This window comes from Lichenostomus cassidix, chromosome 26 (assembly GCF_008360975.1).
Source record: "Lichenostomus cassidix isolate B80296 chromosome 26, HeHo_3.0, whole genome shotgun sequence".
NCBI classification, from domain to species: Eukaryota; Metazoa; Chordata; class Aves; order Passeriformes; family Meliphagidae; genus Lichenostomus; species Lichenostomus cassidix.
Genome location: NC_139506.1, coordinates 1,501,552 through 1,523,491, shown reverse-complemented (window position 1 = coordinate 1,523,491; position 21,940 = coordinate 1,501,552). Strand labels below are relative to the sequence as shown.

The following is a 21,940-nucleotide window of genomic DNA, read 5'->3' as shown; positions in this document are numbered from 1 at the left end:
GCAGCTGCTCTGCCAGGGGATGTCAAGGACATGTTATGGGGTGAGTGGTCATGGTCTCCTGTGGGTTTAGGGAGATTGTAGGACAGCACAGATCACTTGCCAAGACAGGTGGATACTCACCAGAGACTCTAAACATGAAGGGTGACACCATGGTGGGGACAATACCACTGTGGTGGGGGCTCTGCACCCTGTCCTGGGGTCTGGGGCTGCACAGGGGATGATTTGCTCCATCTGAGGTGTGTGGTGTGTCTTTCTTAAGTTGATTGCAGCTGAACTGGGGGACAGATGTGATTTGTGGTACACAAATATGGCACATGGGTGGGAGCAGGAAGAGAACAACATCACAGCACAGTCACTGCCACTCTCTGCCTGGAGCTTCAGTGGGGAAGAGTCCAGCCAGAAAAACCAGCAGCTCAGGGTGGGCATTGCAGCATGGACCAGGTGCCCTTGCAAATATGGGACAAAGAAAGAGCAATACCAGCTCCTCACATCCTTGCAGGAAGACAGATAGGATATGTCCTGCTCATCCCCATGATTTTGTACCAGCATACAGTGCCCTGGGACTTACCCATCCCAGCAGAAACTGAGGAGCTCCTGTAGGATGCAGAGTCCTGTGCACATGCTGCCCATGGTCCTGGCACCTTGGGAGGAGCATGAGTGGATGGGGTTGAAGGGACAGTGCTGTTGGGGTGAATGTAGCCAGACTGCAGAGCAGAGGGCAGGTGCTGGACTCTGTGCCAGGCACAGCACTGACTCACTGGCTGTCAGCCAGCAGTGCTGGCATGTCCTGGCTATCCCTCACCCAGGATACAGCCTGGACTCCTCAAAAGAAACCTCCATGTGCCTCAGTTTGCCCTCATGCTCCATTGCTATTTGCCCTGACATTGGCACCAACCTGCAGAGCTAGGAGTCCCCTGTAGGTCCCACACGTGCTGGAAGATGTTTTCTTCTGCAGAGCCAGGGCCCATTTGTGTCAGGCTGCCATCAGCCCCAGCAATGGGAATGCAACTCAGGAAAGCTGTAACAGGGACTCTTTCAGCTCCCCAGTGCTTACCTGTCTCCAGTCCTGCCCTCTGATGGCCTCTGCAAGTGTCTCCCTCACCAGCCTCCCAAGACCAGCTCCTAGGGGGGAGCCAATGGCTCTGTGGGCACTGCCCTCTGCTGCTTGGTGCCCAGCTTGCTGCGTGGACCCCAACCCTGCAGTATGGACTGTGCATGCTGGAGACCTGCATTGGCACCTGGACACCCTCCTGTCATGCTATCAGCCTCATGCCCTGTCCTCTTGAGGCTCTCACCACAGCCCTGGATAGCCCAAAGGGCTACCGGACCCCAGTCCCAGTGGCTCTGTCAGGAGCACTGAGCTCACCCCAGCCCTGCCTTGTATCCTGCTGCTCCATGGTGTCACCCCGCAACACCACAGAGGGGACGGGAACCAGTGGAGCCGAGGAGGTGTCTGAGTGATGCCAACCATGCAGAAAGATGCCATTCGGTACAGTCCGGAGCAGCCCCCGGTGTAGCCCGGAGAAGCCCCGGCAGAGCTCCGATAAATCCCGGAGCAGCCCAGAGCAGCACGTGCGGCAGGCGGCAGTGGCGCCGCTGGCCCGGCAGGGGGCAGCACGGGCTGACGAGTGTGAGTGTGAATGTGAATGAGCGTGAGAGAGGGTGAGGGTGAGTGTGAATGGGCGTGAATGTAAATGAGCGTGAGCGTGAATGAGTGTGAGGGTGAACGAGTGTGAGTATGAGTGTGTGTGAGTGTGAATGAGTGTGAGCGCGAGCCGTGCCCGTGCCCGTGCCCGTGCGCGCGCCTGGGCTCCGAGCGCGATCCCGCACCCTCTCCCGCGTGCTCGCGGTCTGGCTCGGGGGGCGTGTCCCGCCCCGGCCCCGCCCCGCACCTGGCCCGGCCCCGCCCCGCCGCGCCGCCCCGCCCCTCCCGCCCCGCGGATGCTCCGGGGCAGCGGCGGCCGCGGTGCCGGCGCGGGGCCATGGCGGCCCCGGACAGCTGCGTTAAGGTGGCAGTGAGGTGAGAGCGGCGCTCGGTGCTTCCGGCGGGGGAGGGCTGTGCATCCCGCGGGGCGCCCGGAGCTCGGTGCGCCCGGACCGATGCCGAAAGGCGGGGCGGGCGCTGCAGCTGCGGGTGCGAGGCGGGGGTTGGTGGGTGCCCCCTGGGCTCTGAGCCCCCCGGGGCAGTGAGACCCCGCCGAGCCGGTCTCTGTCGCGCCCCCCACGCCCCCGCCGCTCTCTTCCGCACCCCCCGCTCCCCGCCGTTTCGGGATGTGTCCCCCCGCTCCCCACCGGCTCCCGCGCCGCGCAGCCCCGCTCTGCGCTCCCCTCCACCGCCCGCCATCCCCCGTGGCCGGCGCTGGGCGAGGCCGGGAGCCCCCGGCTCCTCCACCTGCAGAGCCGCCCGGCGCCCAGCCTGGGCAGTTCCCAGCTGCTGCGCGGGTGGGTTTGGCCGTCCGAAGTGTCACCAGGATGCTGGGGGTTGTGGGGGCTCCCTGCCCGCCCCCCGCGGGGTGGTGGGAAACGATGCGGTATCTCGGTGTCCTTTGTGCTGGGAACAATGCGCCTGCAGCCCCGCACCTCACCGAGGAGCTGCTGGCGGCCTCGGAGCCCGCCGGGGCTCGGGGGGCTGCGGGAGCTCGGGGGGCGCGGGCCGGTCGAGGCCGAGCCCCGCGGGAACGGGTGCCACCCCCTGTGTCACCCTCGTCTTTGTGAGCGCCGTGCCCGGGCCGGTGCAAACGGTACGCGGCGGCGGGGCTCTGCCGCTCCCTGCCCCTCCAGGAGGAAGGAATCCCTGGGAAAGAGGGACTCGGAATCCCTCGGAGCGGCAGCGCGGGACCCTGCCCGGCTCGGGACCCCGCCGCGCCCGGAGCCGCCGTCAGGCAGGGGAAGGGACCGGCTGGTCCCCGCTCACCCCGTGCCCGTGCCGGGGCAGTCGCATCTGCCGGGCCCGTGGTGTGGGAGCGGATCGGACCCCGTGGGAGCCTGCCTGGCCCCGAGCCCCTCCCGGCCGGCCGTGCCTGTCCCCGCTCTGTCCCCTGTCCCCCCGCCGGCACGGGCAGAGCGGGGTCTGCGCTGGGGCTCGGAGGGCACTGCCCGCGCCCTGCCTGCTCGAAGCGGGAGCACAAAAGATGCTGCTGGTGCAGCGGCAGTGATGGAGGGAGAGCGGGTGGGTGTGGGGCTGTGTGTGCGTGTGCACGCGGATGTGCAGGGCTGTGTGCGTGTGCACGCGTGTGTGAGCACCACGACACCTCCCAGCTCCCCCTGCCCCTCCAGCCTGCTCGCCCTGGGGGCAGCCGGGGGGGATTTTTTTGCCGTTCTCCTCCCGAGAGGCCGAGGGTCGAGGCCAGGCTTTGGCTGTGAAGGATGGGGGAGCTGCTGGAGTGACGGCAGCCCCTGCTGCGGTTGCTGCTGGGGTGGCTGCACAGGGGCAGGGAGGGCTGTGCTAAGATAGAGTGGCTGTGCCAGGACACTGACCCGGGAACCGAGTTAATGCCGACGCTGGGGGTGGAGATTTCCTGGCCAGACTCTTCCCGTCTCCATCCTGCATTTCTCTCGAGATGATGCCTTTTAACACCATCCTAGAGATGGGGTGGATGCCCCACGGGATGGCGGCTGTGGAGTGGTTTCTGCTGAGCTCTCCTAATCCCTCAGGTCCCCAGTGGGGTCCTGGGCTGGCTAGTGCTTGGGTCGGGGATGGCAGCTGGGAGGTGACTGGGGTGTGCAGCATTGCAGTGGGGCTGGAGTGGTCATGGTGAGGAACCAGGGAGGGGGGAGAGGTCCGACCCTCTTCCACCCCCTCCTCGAGAGTCAACATCCCACTCAGTGCAGCTGGTGGGAGCTGGGCAGGTGGGGGGATGTGGTGGTGGAGGTGAGTCGGGAGGACAAAGGAGAGGGGCTGGGAGCAAGGAGGCTGCAAGACAAAGCCGTCAGGTCGCAGCGCCATGCAGGAAGGTGGCTCTGATGCTGAGCTGAGTGTGCAAGGGCTGAGCTGCTCTCGATGCAGACCACACACCTTTTCTGCCACAGCAGCCCCGGGGCTTGGGCTGGGTCCCCTCCCGTCCCTGGGCTTGAAGCAGAGCGAGGTTTTCCTTTGTGAGTGCTGGTGACACCCCGCTGGTGGAGCAGCCAGGCTGTGGGATTCTCTAAGACCCTTGAAGTAAACCTGCCCCAGATCCCACCTCTCACAGCTATCAGAGCATGGAGGAGATTGAATATTTCTGGGATGCAGCAGGACACGGATCAAAGCTCCCCTTTTGTCCCTTGATACTAACATGAATGGGCCAGCTGTGCTGTTTCTTTGGGGTCTCTGTGTCTGTGCTGCTGGTGGGAGTGAAGTGGGACCTGGAGAAGGGGCCAAGGACATTGGGAGGTGATGGTGGTGTTGGTGGAACGCACTGCTGCCTGCTGGGATCAAACAGTTGGGGATGATCCAGCTGATGTCAAGGGGTGCCACAGCCATCAGGATCCATCTCTGTGGTCCCACAGAGCCTTAGGGTGGGAGGAGTAGGGACAGTTGAACAGAGATGCTGGATCTGTATACCCCAATTCTTGCTGTTGTCTTGGTCTCGCAGGAGAAGGCAGGAGTGATGCTGTGGTGTTTCACTGTCAGCCTCCCATCTTCCTGTGCAAACACCCTCCCTGGTGCTTCACAGGCTCCCATCTTCCCCTTGAGACTCTCGCCTGCCCCAGTTGCACTGAGGTCCAAAGAACCTGTGTGCTGAGCCACCCATTGCAGTGTGGGGACATTATTTCATCTTTCCACGTGCTGAGAGGGAAATGGCTGATACCTGCGGCAGCGCTGCTGTCAGCAGAAGGAAATGCAGGCCCAGCAGCTCCTCCTGGCCCAGGGGCCGATTTGTGCCTATACCTTGTATCTGCAGCTCAGAGCTGCAGTGTGTGCAAGGGCAGGGCTGGATCCTGCCGCGGCCCTCGCCCTCCCTGCCAGCAGGGTCTGCCTTTGCTTGCTCCTGAGCCCCAAACCTGACTTGCGGCTCCATGGGCGGGGAGGAACCGGCAGGGCTGAGCTCCGGCAGCAGTCAGGCTGGTGCCTGCGTGCCCTGCTAGCGGTCTCAGCAGGAAACAGCCTCCTGTCGTGGTGCTGAGCAGGGCGGCTTGGGGGCCAATCCTCCTTAGCCAGCACTGCTGCTTCCTTCTCTAGGTGACCTTCAAATGGGTGTCTGCAATGCAGCCAGCGCAGCAGCTCCCCACTCCTGCCCGCTGTCTGGGAGCACAGCCTTGATTTGAGGCTTGTGGCAGGAATTTGAGGCTTATGCCTTGAGGCTCAGCAGCCCCTCTCCCCTCAGCCCCCTCCGAGACTGCAGGCAGGTGCTGCCAGCCCCTGCAGCGGCAGTGAGCTGGTGAGTGGGACTCGCTGTGCTGGGTGCAGGAAGCAGTGCTCAGCCCAGTAGTTTTGCAGTGTCAGGAAGGGCTGATGGCATGTATTGACCCCAGAAACCATTAAACTCCTTGGCTGGAGCGCTGAGTGGCCTGGCTGGCTGCAGAGCTGCTGCCTGAGGGCACCTCCAAACTGGCTGGCTCTTTGAAGAGAGAGTGGCATCCCCCGTGCCAGAGCTGCCCGTGGCACTGAGCATGCCTGGCCGGCTGCAGAGATGCAGGAAACGGAGCTTGTGAAATTGGGGAAGGAAGTTGAGTCGTATTTCAAGTTTATTTAAACTCTGCAACCTCCAGTGCTCTGCTGCTCTCGCAGGCACTCCTGCTGCGATGCTCTGTGCTCCACACCAGTGGCCCATTGCTGGCTCCTGCCTTGGGGAGTGACTCCCAACTCCTCCCCGGAGTCCTCCCTCCCCTCGCCCTCGTGCACCCTTGGGGATGCTTCAGTCAAGTGACTGAGCTGGCAAAGGCCTGGTGGTGAGATCAGCTGGGCTCCAGCCCTGCCAGCACCCTGGCATCTCCACTGCCACATGGCTGGGGCTCTCTGCCTGCTGCTGGGATGCTTTCTGTGAATCCAAAGTCTCTGCAACCAGCTGGGGTCAGTCCCCGAGGAAGTGAAGTTGTAGCCCTTCCAAATCAGCTCTTCTGGGATGGATTTGGGTCCAGCTGGAAAGGTGTTGTGAACCCAACTTGTGCCAGTGTCTGTGCTGCCCAGTGGGGAAAGGGAGGGTACAGCCCTGCTACCTGCTGCCCACCATCACCTGCTGCTGGAGCTCAGAGTCCCTTTGGTGTGTGGGGGGCACTGTGTCCTGCCAGCTCTGGCTGGTGTTGGGCTGGCTTTGCTCAGATGTCACAGGGCCATGCAGGGAGAGTTAAGGCAATCAATTCTACCCCCAGGCATGGGATGTGACTGTCTCCTGGAGGGGGAAGGGTAAGGGAAGGGGGGAGGGGAGCAGCCCATGATGTTGGTCACAGCCCTGGGGTGCTCTGTCTCCCATCTGCAGGGTCGGGGAGCAGCCCTGATCCCCGGAAGGAAATACCTCAGGAGGCTGCTGTTTCCTGGGGATACTGGGCTGGCAGACCACCGGTGTGGGCACCCTTTCTCCACCCTTTGCACCTACTGAGTGCAACTCAGCCATGGCACTGGGCCCCTGCCCCATCCTGTGAGTGTTTTGCTGCTGGGCTGAGCCCACTGGATGAGCTGCTGCTCTTCACTTTCCCTTTGGGACTCCCCAGCCTGCTGTGAGTTCAGAGAGCAGGGAGACACTGCCTCCCGGGTCTGGAGGGAGGTGCTGGGGAGCATGGCCGGCCGGCACTCCACGGGAAGTGCTGAGCCCAGGTGTGTGGATGCAGGGGGCTCTGCACCTGGCTTCAATCAGACACTCAATCAGCTTTTACAGCGGAAATGTTAGAAAGGGGATGGAGCTGGTGTGAGGGGGGAGCAGGTCACCCCACGGTCCCACCAGATGTACCACTGCCCACAGCAAAGCAGGGTGAGGAGGGTTTTGATGCCTGCACACATCACCCATGGGCTAGGATTTAATGGAATTCCATGGAGCCTCAGGAGCTTGGGAGGCCAGGGCCTCCCAAGGATCAGCCAGAGGACGGAGCCAGCTGCTGCCTCAGCAGTGAAATTGGAGGCAGGAGAAAATTGCAGGAGATGAAGCCCCAAACAAAGCTGTCAGAAACATGGCTCCTGGCCCCAGGAGAGGGAAGGTGATATCCCCTGTGAGCCCAGTGAGAACCACGGAGCCAGCCCCGGCCAGTGGCTGTACTGCTGTTCCTGCTGGGGGTGGGGGGCTGGCCCCGGTGGTCCCACAGGGCTGTTTCCTGCTGGAGGCTGTCAAAACACTCCATGCCACTGGTTAAACAGCCGGCAGATTTGGGATGTGGTGGATTGTGAGGGCAGCTGCCGTTGGGATCTGCTGCTGGAGATCAGTCTGCAGTGGGTGACTCTGCTCTCTGCTCAGTGGGTGATGGGTTTTACTTTGGCTTGGTGGAAGGAACAGTGCCTGGCCACCTGTCCACCACCCCTTGCCTCTCTGGGCAGAGCAGGAGCCAGTCCAGTGCTGCCCTGGTATGTGCTTGTGTCCCCAGTGGCACTGAGGCTGCCCCACCTTGCTTGGGATGTGCCTCTCTGCTCTCTCCATATGATGCCATACAGTTGTTACCCCCATTTCCAAGTGAGGATTCAAGGCTGAGCCCGAGGTTTGGGGATTCCAGTGGAATCTCTTTCCCTGCTCTGCAGCTCCCTGGAGCCTGACATGGGTGGGGGAGGTTTCTCATCACAGCTTGCTGGAGTGGAGCCTGGTGCCATCTCCCCTGTCCTGTGGTTCACCTGCCCCATGGAACTGTGTGGGACTGCAGACACCTCCCACTGCCCAGGCCCGACTTTGGCAAAGTGAGATGTGTCCATCCCTACTCTGGTCTGGGAGGAGGTAGCTGCTGCTGGCAGGGAGCTGAACTGCTCCTCCTCTCCCTTTGCCCTTCGAGCACGGAGCTCCCTGGCCCATTGTTGCAGGGAAAGCACAACCCAGCCCCTCCTGTTGGGGGAGAGGGGTCTCAGTCCGTGGTGTTGTGGTCTCTGCTCATCCATTATTTCAGGCTGCAGCCTGAGGGAGACATTAGGGCAAAACATTCCCTGTTCCTTGCCCAGGCAGGGGGCTGGGTTTGCTCCTGGGTACTTCACAGCATCCCCTATCGTTCTGGCCAAGGGCTTGGCATTTATTTGTATTTTGGGGAGAGGCTGGAGAGGCACCTCCTTTGTGCCACCTGCTCCTATATCTTGTGGACAGGCTCACTCTGATGTTCCCAGTGGGCTCTGGGGCTGTGATATCTTCTGCCAAGCTCAGGTTGTTTTTTCCCCAGTGGCAATCAGAGTGCGCTGGGAGGCTGCCAGCATGCTGGCTCTGGGGAAGCCTTATCTCCAGTATGATCACATCATGCTGGTACCAGGGTGGAAGTGGGACATGGGGACCTTGCAGGGACACCTGGGAAAGGGAGAGATCCTGTGGATGTGATTTACTGACTTGGGAGCAAATGGGAGCCTCAGTACTGGGGTGCAGAGTTGGGTGGGGAAGTGTTTCCATCTGTCTCCATCAGACCTGTGGTATTCCTGTGCCCCTCAGGACCAGGCTGGTCGCCTGTCAGGCCCAGGGTCTCCTGGTGAACCATGGTTTCCTTTAATTCCCTATTAATTGCTGATGCTGCTGCTAAGCCAGTGTTTTTGGGACTGGAGGGGAGTGGGGGCCCTGCTGGGGCATATAGCACATTGTGTGTACTGCCACACGTGTGTTTCCCACCCTTCCTGGGTTTTTGTGACATTGCACCCTTTACAGGTGACTGCCCTGGGTCTGTTGTTTGCAAACATCCCCATGGGCAGATCCCAGGCATCGAGGATGAAGGTGGAGTCCAGGGAGATCCCGAACTGGATTGGCACCTGCTTCCTTCTAGGCTGAGCAGAGCAGGATCCTGTGCATCCCCTGTGCCCTGCTGGTCTCTGCCTGCTGCCACGAGCTGGGCGTCCCCAGGGTTGGCCTGTGCAGGCAGCATGTCCTTGTCCCTGCCCCACCATGGGTCTCAGCACAGAGCAGATGGTGCAGCTCAGAGCTGTGTGCTCCTGCCAGAGCTAATGAGCAGCACATGGTGCCTGCCAGGGCCTGATTTAAAGGTTTCCCTAAGCCTGGGAAAGTCTGGAGTGGAGGATTAGGGGGAGCCCAGGGGGCTCTGGGGTCCAAGGCAGTGGGGTTTGCCCTGCAGGGGAGCAGGCTGGGTGATACTGGGGTGGCTTCCCTGGGGGATGAGTAGTGTGGAGGCATGTCCCCACTTTGAGCTGTGCCCAGTGGGCCTCTGGGTGCACCCCAGCTCTGTGGTGTCCCCAGGCTGCCCAGGAGCTCTGTCTTGCCCCAGTGCTGCTCCAGTCGTGCTGGCTGTGACACCCTCTGCCTTGGCAGGGTTTGGCTGGGGCACGGTGGCACAGGGGGCTCTGTGCTGTGCTTGCTTCTGCTGGGAGGTGCTTAGCTATATCTCTTAATTGGACTGTTTGCTGACCAGACCTGGCAGTCCCCGGGGAGCCTGATTCAATTTTCTCTGATTGCTGAGCCGCTTCCCTGCTGTGGTAATTAAATGCTGAACTTTGTCTTGGTTTGTGTCCAATATAACCTGTGTGCAAAGCGCCAGCCCTTGGCAGCAAGCCTTCTCCTGGGTCCCCCATGCCCAGGGAGAATGGGGCTGGGAGATCCCTTCCCTGGCAAGGGGGCAGATTCCCCATGGGGTCTGGGCCTGGGGAGCCACATTGAGGGTGGGCAGCCCCATGCATGCTTGCAGTGCTGGCCTGGAGATGTGGGAAAACCTGGAGCACTTCGTTCTGATCCTACCCTGGGGGGCTGCTTGGCCAAGCTGAATGTCCCACACACCACCATGCTGCACCCCATGGGCCTCACCTGTTGGGTCTGTGGTGCCTGGGCTGTCCTTGACCCATGAGATGTCCTGGGAGAGCATCAGAGGATGTGAGAGCTGCTCCTCCTGCCTGACCTGGGCTGCTTGGTGGGATCACAGGGCAGCAGCAAAGCATGGAGAGCAGGCTTGGGGCAGAGGAGAGTGAAGCAGGCAGGGAGCAGAGAGGACAGCCAGGCTGGCAGGGAGGCTGTGCAGGCCTGGGCTGCTGGGCAAGTGCTCCTGCAGCCCTGATGCTGGGGAGGCTGGAGGGAGCCAGTGACACGGGGAGCAGAGCTGGGGTCGTGGGAGGAGTGGGGATGGGAGCAGGGCAAGCACAGGGGGTGTGGGGGTAGGAGTGGGGTGAAAGCAGGGTTGTTCAGGAAAGGGAAATGGGATGAACACAGATGATGTGGGAACAGAGACAGGAGCAGAATGAGTGCAGGCAATGTGGGGAGGAGAGCCAGGTGCTGTCTGGGCTTGCCCAGCCCACCTGTCCTGACAGGCTTACAGAGCTGGGCTGTGGGGTCTGCCAGCTCCAGCCTCTGCCAGCCCAAGGTGGCTGATGCCTGTGGCTGTGCCTGTGGATGCCTGTGGCAGTGCCTCACCAGCATTGCAGTGGGCAGCCTTGCCCCTCTGCAGGCAAGGTGGACAAGAGGTAGTGGCTATGAGCCTCTGAACCTGGCACAGAGAGGGAAAATCCCACGGAGCTCTTCCACCCACCACTCTCCAGCTCTCTGGCTTTGCTCCCTGGGAAACCAGCCCTTCCTGGCTGGGCAGCCTCCTTGGGAGGGAAGAGGAACAGCTTTTTGTAGAGTCTGCAGGCAGCTTGCAGAGAGGTCTCGGAGGGACAGGAGCTCTTTGTGACCCCCCCAGTCTGTGAGTGGCTGCCCTACAGCTCCCTGCCAGGGCTGGGAAATGTTGGAGGGTGTGATCTCAGGCTCCTTGGGAGCTGGAACAGCCTCTGTGTGATGTGGGTGATCCTGGGTGATGGATCTGGGTCCTTCTGCCCCTGTGCCCACCCTCTTTTGTGGGCTATGCTTAGTGGGATGTCCAGGTGAGATGGATGGCTGCCCTGTGCTGGGGCAGCTGTGTCTCAGCAGGATGCTGTGGCCTGGCTTGTGCCTGGCTGTGGGTACAGGCAGTTTGGTGGGGTGGGGCTGTCATGGCTCTGGCTCTGTTCCAGTGGGGCTGTGGGAGTTTGCTGCTGTGGCTTTGGCAGAGTGCTGGAGGCCAAAGGATGCTCCAAGCCCCTTGGGGATGCTGTGGTGTTGGGCTGGGAGACAGGAAGCTGAGATAGTTGGGTGAGGCGGATGTGAACACAGCAGTCCATGTCAGCCAAACTGTGCCTTCCTGAGCAAGGAGACAGCCTCATTTCAGAGTTCAGGAGACTGGTGGTGTGTCCAGCCCTGAAGTGGGGATACTGGCTGTGCCTGGTGTGGTCAAACCTATCCTCTTGCCTCTTGTAGGGCTTGAGATGCTGGGATGGGCAGAACCCGCCCTGGGAGGCTGTGCCTGCTGCGATCAGGGACCCCCAGGCTGACACTGCCTCTGGAGCTGCCTCGCAGTGCCCACCTGGCACTTGGCTCTTAGCCCCTCCTGCACTCCCCCAGCCTGGCATAGGGCAGTGGAGCAGAACAGCTCACCCTTTGTGCCTGCCGAGGCTCCTACCCCTCGTGGTGCAGGACCCGCTCTCCCCCCTCTTCCCAGATGCTCGGTCTGCCTGGCAGCTCAGCCGTGGAGACGGCGCTTTCAGAGCGTGCCAGCCTGGCAGGGATGGGAAGGGGAGCGATGGAGACGCTCCAGCCGAGGTCCCCTTTGTGTCCCTGTGTGGCTGCAGCTCTCCTGGCACGCATGGTGCTCGTGCTGAGGGCTTTGGATGCTGCTGCTGGATCAGGCTCCTGCTGCGATGCCCATCATCGCCCCAGCGGGAGCTGCCGGTTGGGAGGGATGTTCTCCACCCCTGCCTGCTCCTCTGTGTGTTGGTCCATCCACCTCCTGCCTGGTGTGCTGGGTGCCTGGGAAGGTTTTCTTGGCAGGAGCATTTGGCTGGGACTGTGCAGCTCTGTCCTGGCTCTCTGTCCCTTGTCACTGTCCCTTCACAGGGAGCTGAGGGGATTGTGGTTGGTGCAGCCATGGTCCTGCTGGCTCTCTCCTTCCTGGGGTGTTGCCTGTGCTGAGGCTGGTGGGAGGGAGACGAGCACTGAGCAACCTGCTGGCCTCAGGACAGACTGGATCCCATGCCAAGTTTGGGCAGAGGTGGTCCCCAGTGCCAGTGTGGGGCTGGCTGGGCACAGACTGGGAGAGCTGTGACTTGGGTCACTGCTGCCAAGCTGGAGGGTGGAATGCAGCACCCTGCTGGTGAAGTGCTGGTTAATTTTGGCTGCTCCTTAGCAGGTGGGTTCCTAAGTGTCACATAACCACAGGAGTCTGTGACATGGGCTCTCAGGAGGGCAGCAAGGCTCTCGGTGGGTGTCCCAGTCCTGGAGGCCAGGGCACCCCAATGTGTTTGGCTCTGCTGTTTGTCCTGTTGGTTGGCATGAGCTGTCCTCAGGGACAGCTTGGCTGTGTCCAGATGCAGGTGAGGGAGCATCTCCAGCATTCATGAGTTGGACCCTGACAGCATCACACCCAGCTCTTCTGGGCCTGTGAACAGACAGGACGTGGCCAGGATCTTTCTTGGTAGCAGTAGGGACAATGAATGCCAGAACACACTCAGATGATGACTTCATGGCCACCAAAGTTGCTCATCTCTGTTGGAAAACTCAGGCAGAGGATGGCAAGCTCTGTGACCTCCCCAAGCATTACCAGCGGGGGTTGAGAACAGGGCCAAGGAGAGAGCTCTGTAGGTGATTGACATGTTTGGTTGGAAAGCTGCTGGCAGGAAAGGAGCTGGGGGATGCTGGTCAGCGGTGGCTGAACGTGAGCCCAGGTGGCCAAGAAGGCAAATGATACCTGGCTTGTACCAGCCATGGTGTGACCAGCAGGACCAGTGACTGCTCCTCTGAGCTGGGCACTGCTGAGGTCACACCTCCAGTCCTGAGGGCAATCTTGGGATCTTCACAACAGGAAAGAAACTGGGGAACTGGAGCATGTCCAGAGAGGGGAACAGGGCTGGGGAAGGGTCTGGAGCACCAGGAGCAGCTGAGGGAGCTGGGGATGCTCAGCCTGGAGAAAAGGAGGCTCAGAGGTGACCTTCTGGCTCTGCACAGCTCCAGACAGGAGAGTGGAGGCCAGGTGAGGGTTGGGATCTGCTCCCAGGGAATAAGAGACAGAACAAGAGGAAACAACCTCAAGTTGTCCTGGGGGGGTTTATGTTGGAAACTGGGGAAAATTTCTTCCCTGAAGAGTGGTCAAGCACAAGCTGTCCAGGGCAGTGGTGGAGTTGCCATCCCTGGAAGTGTTCAAAAGATGTGTGGCACTTGGGGACATGGGTTAGTGGTGAATATGGCAGAGCTGGGTTAATGGTTGGACCTGGTGATCTTAGAGGGTATTTTCAACCTAATCAATACCATGATTCTGTGTTTGGAGGAGGTGTTGTGGTGCCTGGCATGACATGTGAACACCTCCCTGACCCAACCCCATGCTGCCCAGTGCTCAGCCTGGTTGGCATCCTGAGAGGGCAAGGGTGTAACACTCTGGTGCAGGAGAGCTGGGGCAGTTGGACACTGGGGAGCAGGAGAAGCAGCTGCCCTGGCCTAGAGAAACCCTCTGAGATGTCTCCTGGTGGCCACATAAGACCCCCATGACGCTTTGTGATGTCTCTGTGTTTTCCCACATGAGTTTTGGCAGGTGGTGCCAATCCTTGCCCTCTTGCTCCAACCCTCCCATTCTCATAGCAGAGTCTGTAGTGTTTATCCATCAGCTGGCAGCAGCTCCCAGGGACATCTCTGGGTGATGCTTGGCCAATTGCCTGAAGAGCAGGACCTTCTCGGGGGATTCCTGCATCTCCCATGTTTTTCTTGTGCTGGGGGGACAGGACAGGATGGCATGGGGGAGCACACTGAGGACTGACACCTGGGTCCTTTCCAGCACCACAGGTCCCCTGGCTGGGAGTGCCAGGGTGAGGGATTGGTCTGTTGGGTGCTTGGAGCTGGCTGGGCAGTGAAGTTTGGGGAATGGGAGTGGGGCAGATGTTGGTGTATGGACACAGGAACAGCCCAGCATGGCCAGGCTCACAGTGGGCTCCTAAATGCCCTGTGGAAAATTCATGTGTGCACACTCCTCCAGCGCTGCTGCTCATGATCTTGCAACCTCCACCTTGCAGGTAGTGGAGAGACAAAGAAATATTTTGCTGAGAACCTGCTCTCATTTTTCCTGAGAGGAAAAAAAATTCCCAAACGCATTGTGGCTCCAGTGTGTTCCCCTGCCCGTTCCCTGGGGCTGCAGCTGCTGTGCATGTCTAGGGTGGGGATGGGGGAAGCACATCATCTTGCTCCAGAAGTAATTAAAGTCAGGGATAATTTTTCTGGAGAAGGGTGGGACCCTGGGAAGGAGACAGGAACGAGTCTGGGACTGAGCACATCAGAAGCTGCTTTTTATTGTGGCTGCTGAGCTAAATATATCCACAGAGGCACAGAGCTGTTCCCATGCGTCTGCTGCGTGGGGTGAGGGGGTGAAGGGATGCTTGTGCACTGCCTGCCCTGCCAGGGCTGCCCTGTGCCCCCAAAACAGCCATGGGGTTTGGCCCTCCTGGGCTTTGTTTGCTGCTGGGTGGGTGGGTGAGGAGCAGTGAAGCTGTGCCAGGAAAGGGTCAGGCTGGATGTCAGGGAAAGGTTCTTTTTTCCCAGAGGGTGGTCGGGCACTGAGCAGCCTCCCCAGGGAATGGTCATGGCCTCAAGGCTGCCAGAGCTCCAGGAGTGTCTGGACAAAGCTTCCAGGCACAGGATGGGATTGTTGGGGTGTCTGTGCACAGCCAGGGGCTGGACTGGATGATCCTGGTGGGTACCTTCCAGCTCAGGAGATTCCATGATTCGGAGTCCCAATCCACACAGCGGCTGCTCAGGTCTCGATGCGGCTTGCCAGGGATGTGGTTTGGAGGAATTAATAGCTGTGTTTATGGAGCACCCGGGGACGGGAGCTGTGCAGTCATTAGCACTAATGAGAGCTATTTGCATGGCGCTTGGCTCCAAACTCCCTTTTTCTCCATGAGTCCCCTGGGAGCCCCCAGCTTCCTGCAGCCGGGGCATCCACCGACAGCAGAGCTGTGCAGCTCTGACACGGAGCAGTGCCTGTGCAGGTCCAGCCGCTCTGCTCCCACATTTCTGGGCAGGGGTTGAGTGCAGTAGGTGGGATGTGGTGGGTGGGTCATGCTCTCTGCCCAAGCCTGTCCTGGTTCTCTCAGCGAGCCCATGGCTGGGGACAGCTGTTGGGCTGGGCGGAGGTTTGGTTCAAATGGTGGGGACTGTCTTGTCATGTTTTTGTGTTTTGCATTTCAAGCCTTTGTAGCTGCTGTTTGATGTGTCTGTGTCGGGAGTGAGTTGGGCTGTGCTGGGGCCTGGCTGCCTGACTGCCCCAGTCCCTGATGGGGCTGTTTGATGTCATGGCCCCTGTGTGTGCACAGCCCTGCTGGGACATCGGGGTGGACATCAGAGTGGACATCAGGGTGAATGAGCCAGCACAGGGTGAGGGCTGCCTGGCCTGGTGGCAGTTTGTGTTGCTACCAGCTCTGTGCCCAGCCCTGTCTGTCACCTCAGTCAGAGATGGCTGGTGGTATTTCTGGGATGTGCCAACCTCTGTTCTCAGCTACAGACAGGTCAAGGTTATAGCTGGCTGCAGGAGGTGAAGCATCCCCTGCCCTGTATGCTCTCTGCTACAGAGGTGCTGCTCATCCCCTGCCTGCATCAGCCACGTTTCCAGCAGGGATTGTAGAATGTCCTGAGCTGGAAGAGTCCCACAAGGTTCACTGACTTCAATTCCTGGTCCTGTGCAGGACACCCCAGCAATCCCACCCCAGGCCTCAGAGCAGTGTCCAAATGCTCCTGGGGCTCTGGCAGCCTTGGGGCTGTGACCATTCCCTGGGGAGGCTGCTCAGTGCCCAGCATCCTCTGGGGTAAGAACCTTTTTTTAATGTCCAACGTTTTTTTAATATCCAGCCTAAACCTCCCCTGGTGCAGCTGCAGCCCTTCCCTTGGGTTCTGTCACAGAGCAGAGATCAGAGCTGCCCCTTGTGGGGAAGCTGCAGACCTCGATGAGGTCTCACCTCAGGCTGCTGTTGTCCACTCTGAGCAAACCAAGTGACCTCAATTGCTTCTCATGTGGTTCCTCAAGGCCCTTCAGCACTCATGTCCCTCCTTTGGACATTCCCAAATACCTTTATGTCCTCCTTATATTGTGGTGCCCAAAACATGCAGCTCTCAAGGTGAGGCTGCACCAGTTCAGAGCAGTGGGGAGCAGTCTTTTCCCTCCTCTGGTTGTGCTGGATCAGACCCTGTAGCACATGGCACACAGCATGAGCTGTGCTCACATCCTCAGGACCAGACCAGTGTCCCCCAACACTGGGCTGCCCTCAGCCTGCTTCTCTCCCCACAGGATCCGTCCCCAGCTGCCTAAGGAGAAGATAGAGGGATGTCACATCTGTACCTCGGTGACACCTGGTGAGCCCCAGGTGCTGCTGGGGAAGGACAAGGCCTTCACCTACGACTTTGTCTTTGACCTGGACACATGGCAGGAGCGGATCTACACCACGTGTATGGGGAAGCTCATCGAGGGCTGCTTCGAGGGCTACAATGCCACTGTGCTGGCATATGGACAGGTACAGGTCCTGCCTGCTCTGAGGGCTCTGCAGCAGCACTGGGGACACTGAGAGGGCACCTGCAGAGGTTAAGGAAGGTGGAGGGTGTGTGAGATCCTGGGTGTGGAGAGAACAGAGTTGTGCCTGGTTGGGTGAGAGCTGGGGGCAGGGGTGGCCTTGGGTGGGAAGAAGGGTGGCAGGGCTGGGATGGGAGTGTGGGAATTGATGTGTTGCTGGGGGCCACAGTGGCTCAGTGAGGGTGTGTGGGGAGCCTAAAGTAGCAGGGGGAAAGTAGGGTGCACTGGGCAGAGCTGAGGCTGGGAGGGCTCAGCCAGCTCACCCTCACTGTCTGTGCACAGACTGGCGCAGGGAAGACATACACCATGGGCACTGGCTTCGACATGAACATCTCAGAGGAGGAGCAGGGCATCATCCCACGGGCCATCACACACCTCTTCAGCGGCATCGAGGAGCGAAAACGAGCAGCACAGAGCAAGGGTGTGGCAGCACCCGAGTTCAAAGTCAGCGCCCAGTTCCTGGAGGTGGGTGGTGGGACGTCTGAGGGACACCATGGCCCTGCCCTGTCCTTGCTCCACTCCCATGCCTTGGGCTCCTTGAGTCCTCCATGTCCTGGCTGCTTCCCAACAGAGCTGGGCCCTGTGACAGGCATGGGACTGGGGATGTGTGCCAGTGAGATAGAGACTTGAAGCACCTAGGTATTGTTGTCCTCATGATGGTTACAAACTGGGTGGAGGGAGCTCCCACCATGGGGAAGGCCTTATGGATTGGTCCCCAGGGGATCTAGGGGCTCTGGGCTGCCTTAGCCCTGTTTGAGATCAAGGATAGTGGGATACCTGATATGCTGGACCAGAGTTCCCAGTGAAACAGGAAGAGAAGAAAGTGCCACTCTTGGGAGGGGTTGAGGAAGGACTGTGCTATTTTCCATGTCCTTTGTGGCATCTCTGACCTTGAGAATGCATCTACTCCTGCCTCTGGCCTGGCTTCTCCTATCCAAAAGCCTCTTCTGTTAACTGCTTCATTCCCTGGAGAAGTTTGTCCCAGGAAGCCCATGGGCCTCATGTATTGGTAGCATTGCTCCTGGGCTGAAAGAGTAAAGAGCTGCAAGTGGGAACTGGTTTAAGGCTGCAGTGAGAAAGCACTGAGCAAAGCTGATCTCCCGAGCAAATTTCATCTGGTTGAGGTTGTGACCTGGGATGCACCCAGAGGAGATGGGCAGGGAAGAGCCCTGTGCTGTGATCTTGCCTCCAGGTGGCTTTGTTGGCCATCACATCTGGGTGTCTTCAGAAGATGATGACTTGGAGAGGCCCTGAGTCACCTCCTTTCTGGATAAATCCTTCCCACTTCTGTCTCCATCTGCAGAGCCCTTGTTAGCTCCTTTGGTGCTGTTGTGTCCTCCCGTTCCCATCACTTGGCCTACCCAAGCTCCTGGTTGCTTTCCCAATTGTGCTTAACTTGTGGGGCTTCTCTTTGGGGATCCTGTATGCAGGAATGGAAACTGGGGACAATTTCCAGCCTGTCCTGAAGTCCTGTGGGGATAAAGGGGCACGTGGCCACATCAGGCACTGGTCACCAAGCCTATTGTCCTGGCAGGGGCACAGGACTTGTTCTGGCTGATCCCTGCCGTGTGACTGCTCCTGGGAGCAGTTTAAACCTTCAGGGAGCCTGGTTGCACCTGGGGCAGCCAAGGACGGATTAGTCTGATCTGTTCTGCTGGCCAGGAACCTGCAATCCTTGGGTGACCCAGTGCTCTGCTCTGGGATGGGGGTGCAGGAGGGTGACATTGAGGGGACAGATGGGCAGGGGTGTCCCTTCACTTTAGGGTGAGAAAGGATGCTGCATGGTTAAGATAGGAACAGAGTCAGCTCTGGGGCAGCAGTGTTTTCCTGCTTGTCCAGCACTCCCTGGTCCCCTTTATGCCCTTTCCACCTGACAGAGATGACCTCAGGGAGCTGTGAAGAGAGTGGCATTTCACTGGCTCGTGTGGCCAGGAGAGCCACGAAGGTCGGGGGGACGTGTAGCTCCTGGGTGTCTGCTCAGTGGAGCTCCTTGTGTGGGCCAGGGACTGGACAGAGCTGGGCGGGAGAAACCAACCCAGACTGCAACTCAGAGCTGTGCAGGGCAGGTTCTGGAGCAGCAGTCTGATGAGGAGTGGCTAAGGGAATTGGGGAGGCTCAGCCTGGAGAAGAGGAGGCTCAGGGGGAATCTTCTCTCTCTCTACAACTCCCTGACAGGAAGGTGGTGCCAGATGGGAGGCAAGCTCTGCTCCCAGGAAACAAGGGACAGGACAAACAAACAGCCTCAAGTTGTGCCAGTTGAGGTTTAGATTGGATATTTGGAAAAATTTCTTCCCTGAAATGGTTGTCAGGCATTGGCACAGTTGCCCAGGGCAGGAGGGGAGTCACCATCCCTGGAAGTGTTCAGAAGATGTGGGGATGTGGCACTTGGGGACATGGTTTAGTGATTAACCATTAATTTAGTGGCAGTGCTGGGGTGAATGGTTGGACTTGATTATCTTAGAGGGCTTTTCCAGTCTGAAGGATTCCATGATTGTGTGCATCATCTCCTCTCTGCATGCACATGGTTGTGCTCCTCTCTTACACTTGTACACACAGCAACTCCCCTGCTCAGCCTTGTGAGCACAAACACATCCCCAGCTGTGGCTGCAGGGTGCCAGAGGGCAGCTCCTGCCAGTCCTGCAGTGCCAGGCTTGAGCAGCCTTGTGCTTCCTCTGCTCACCCCATGCCCACTGCCCTCCTGCTCAGCTCTACAACGAGGAGATCCTGGACCTGTTCGACAGCACGCGCGACCCTGAAGCACGGCACCGCAAATCCAACATCAAAATCCACGAGGATGCCAGTGGGAGCATCTACACCACGGGGGTCACATCACGCCTCATCAGCTCGCAGGATGAGGTGGGTGCAGGGTGGGACAGACAGAGCAGGGGTGGCAGCTGGGTGCCACTGGACAGGGATGTGCTGCATGGGGGTGGCTCAGCGGGGGGAGATCTCTTCCAGGATGGGACAGTGCAGTCCCAGGGGTGTTCTGGAAAAGGTTGGTGTGCCCTCTGAGCTGCACAGGGTCTGTCCTGACTCCCTGGAAGGATGCTTTAAGGTTTCCTTCCCTGCCTGGTGTCGTTGTAGCTGATCCAGTGCCTAAAACAAGGAGCTCTTTCCCGCACCACTGCCAGCACCCAGATGAACGTGCAGAGCTCCAGGTCCCATGCCATCTTCACCATTCACCTGTGCCAGACAAGAGTGTGTGCCCGCCCAGAGCTGGTGAGATGTGGGCCTGCCTCATGGCCAGGCTGTTCTGGGTTCTGTACCCAGGTGATGCATGAGGAGAAGGGGAGAGGGTCTGAAGTCTGGCAAAGAGAAGCAGCAATTTTTCTGCCTTCTTTCCAGTCATAGCCAGAATTAGGATTTAATGGGAGCTGCGGGTGAGCTGATCCAAGGCAGGATGGCTCAAAGCAAGCTGCTGTTGGGATTCTGTCCCCATCTCTGAGGGGCTGGATACAGAGGGTGAATGCTCAGGCTCTCGCTGACATCTGAGTGAAGCCAGCGTAGCTTCTGCCTGCTCCAGTCTGGGGTGGTGACCCTTCATGTGTCTCTGGCTGCAGGTGAATGGGGAGGTGACCAGCCTTCTGGATGGATCCCAACCTGCCACTGAGTACGAGACCTTGACAGCCAAGTTTCACTTTGTGGACCTGGCTGGCTCGGAGAGGCTGAAGCGGACAGGCGCAACTGGCGAGAGAGCAAAGGAAGGGATCTCCATCAACTGCGGGCTGGTATGGCACTGCACTGGGCCTGCACTGGTGGGCAGGGGCAGTGGCAAGGCAGGGCCTGTCTGAGGAAGCCTGTGACACTTCTGGGTCTTGCTCAGAGCTCCCCCTGGCTATTGGGGTGCTGCTGTCTTGGCTGGGGTTTGTGCTTCCCATGATGGCAACAATATGCACAGTGCCAGTGGTGAGAGCACAACTCTGCTGCCAGAGGAGACTTGTGCTGTGGGGAGGGTGCAGCAACTGGGCACAGTGCTGCAGGTCCCCAAAGGGTGAGATCTGCTAATGGGAACTAAAAACCCCTCTCTGGAGCTTGATGCTGCTTCTCAGTGCAGCATGGGAGAGAAGCACAGCCCAGGCTAAGGGAAACACCATGCCTGCCCGTTGTGCAACCCAAACATGTGCTGCAGTGCATGGCCCAGTGATGTCCTGGCTACATGGCAGCTGTATCCTCAGCCAGGGCTGAATCTGGGGGGGCTTCCCTTTGTGTTGGTAGCTGGCCTTGGGGAATGTCATTAGTGCCCTTGGAGACCAGAGCAAGAAGGTGGTGCACGTTCCCTACCGTGACTCCAAGCTCACCCGCCTGCTGCAGGATTCCCTCGGGGGCAACAGGTAAGGGGGTCCCAGGTGGGGGCTGAGCTTGGGGTGAGGGCTGCAGGGGAGGCTGAGGGGCTCTGGAGCTGTGTAGGAGCTATGTCAGGACTGTGGTGGCTGCCTGGTGGGGAGGGGATGCCTTCTTCCAGCACAGCATGACTTTGCAGATGTAAAGACTGTGGCTCCTCATCAGCCTTGGGCACAGTTAGCAGCTTTGGCAGAATCAGCTGGTGCAAAACCCTCCTGAATTCTCACAGATCTGGCACTTGGCAAGTGGTGGTGCCCAGCATGGGATGGATTGAATTCCCTGCCTCTTCTCCAAAGAGGGAAGCATTGAGAGATGGCTGCCTTTGCCCAGTGCTGTGTGATGTGCTTGAGGGGTCTTGTGGGTGCTCTGGCTTTGAGAGGGATGAACCCAGTTTATACCTTGGTTTTAAAACACAGAAGGGTCAGGATTTAGGATGGGTGTCTGGGGGCTTGTGCTCTGTGCTGAGCCCTGAGTTTCCACCTGCTGGGTTGCTAAATGGTGCATCTTTCACCCTGCCCTTGCATCCCCAAGCCAAACCATCATGATTGCCTGTGTGAGCCCCTCTGACCGGGATTTCATGGAGACCCTGAACACGCTCAAGTACGCCAACCGAGCTCGCAACATCAAGAACAAGGTGGTGGTGAACCAGGACAAGACAAGCCAGCAGATCAGCGCCCTGCGGGCTGAGATCGCCCGGCTGCAGATGGAGCTGATGGAGTACAAGGCAGTGAGTTGTCCCTGATGGAACCCTGGCCAGCAAGGGAACCCCATGCAGCCAGTTGTTCACTATCCCACCAGTGGGATGAGGGAGAGAATTGGAACAGTGAGAAAACTTGGTTGGTTTAGGTAGTTTAATAAGTAAAGCAAAGCAAGGAACTCATTCCCCACATCCCATCACAGGGAGGTGTTCAGCCATCCCCAGCCCAGCAGGGCTCTGTCAAGTGTAACAGTGACTTGGGAC

At 59.3% G+C, this 21,940-nt stretch overlaps 1 protein-coding gene across 4 annotated transcripts in view; it reads left to right on the top strand.

Annotated features, from left to right (window-relative positions):
• The first annotated feature begins 1,928 nt into the window (after window positions 1-1,928).
• Window positions 1,929-21,940, top strand: part of KIF21B (kinesin family member 21B) — a 45,861-nt gene continuing 25,849 nt past the window's right edge. For all 4 annotated transcript variants that reach the window (XR_014856624.1, XR_014856623.1, XM_085083141.1 and 1 more), the window contains exons 1-8: window positions 1,929-2,020; window positions 16,360-16,582; window positions 16,921-17,103; window positions 19,345-19,494; window positions 19,723-19,857; window positions 20,199-20,366; window positions 20,854-20,969; window positions 21,511-21,706. Coding sequence is in view for 2 of the 4 variants with exons in the window: in XM_085083141.1 (XP_084939267.1) it covers window positions 1,983-2,020; window positions 16,360-16,582; window positions 16,921-17,103; window positions 19,345-19,494; window positions 19,723-19,857; window positions 20,199-20,366; window positions 20,854-20,969; window positions 21,511-21,706 (1,209 nt within the window). In the remaining 2 variants the exon portion in view is untranslated. The remainder of the gene's footprint in view (window positions 2,021-16,359; window positions 16,583-16,920; window positions 17,104-19,344; window positions 19,495-19,722; window positions 19,858-20,198; window positions 20,367-20,853; window positions 20,970-21,510; window positions 21,707-21,940) is intronic.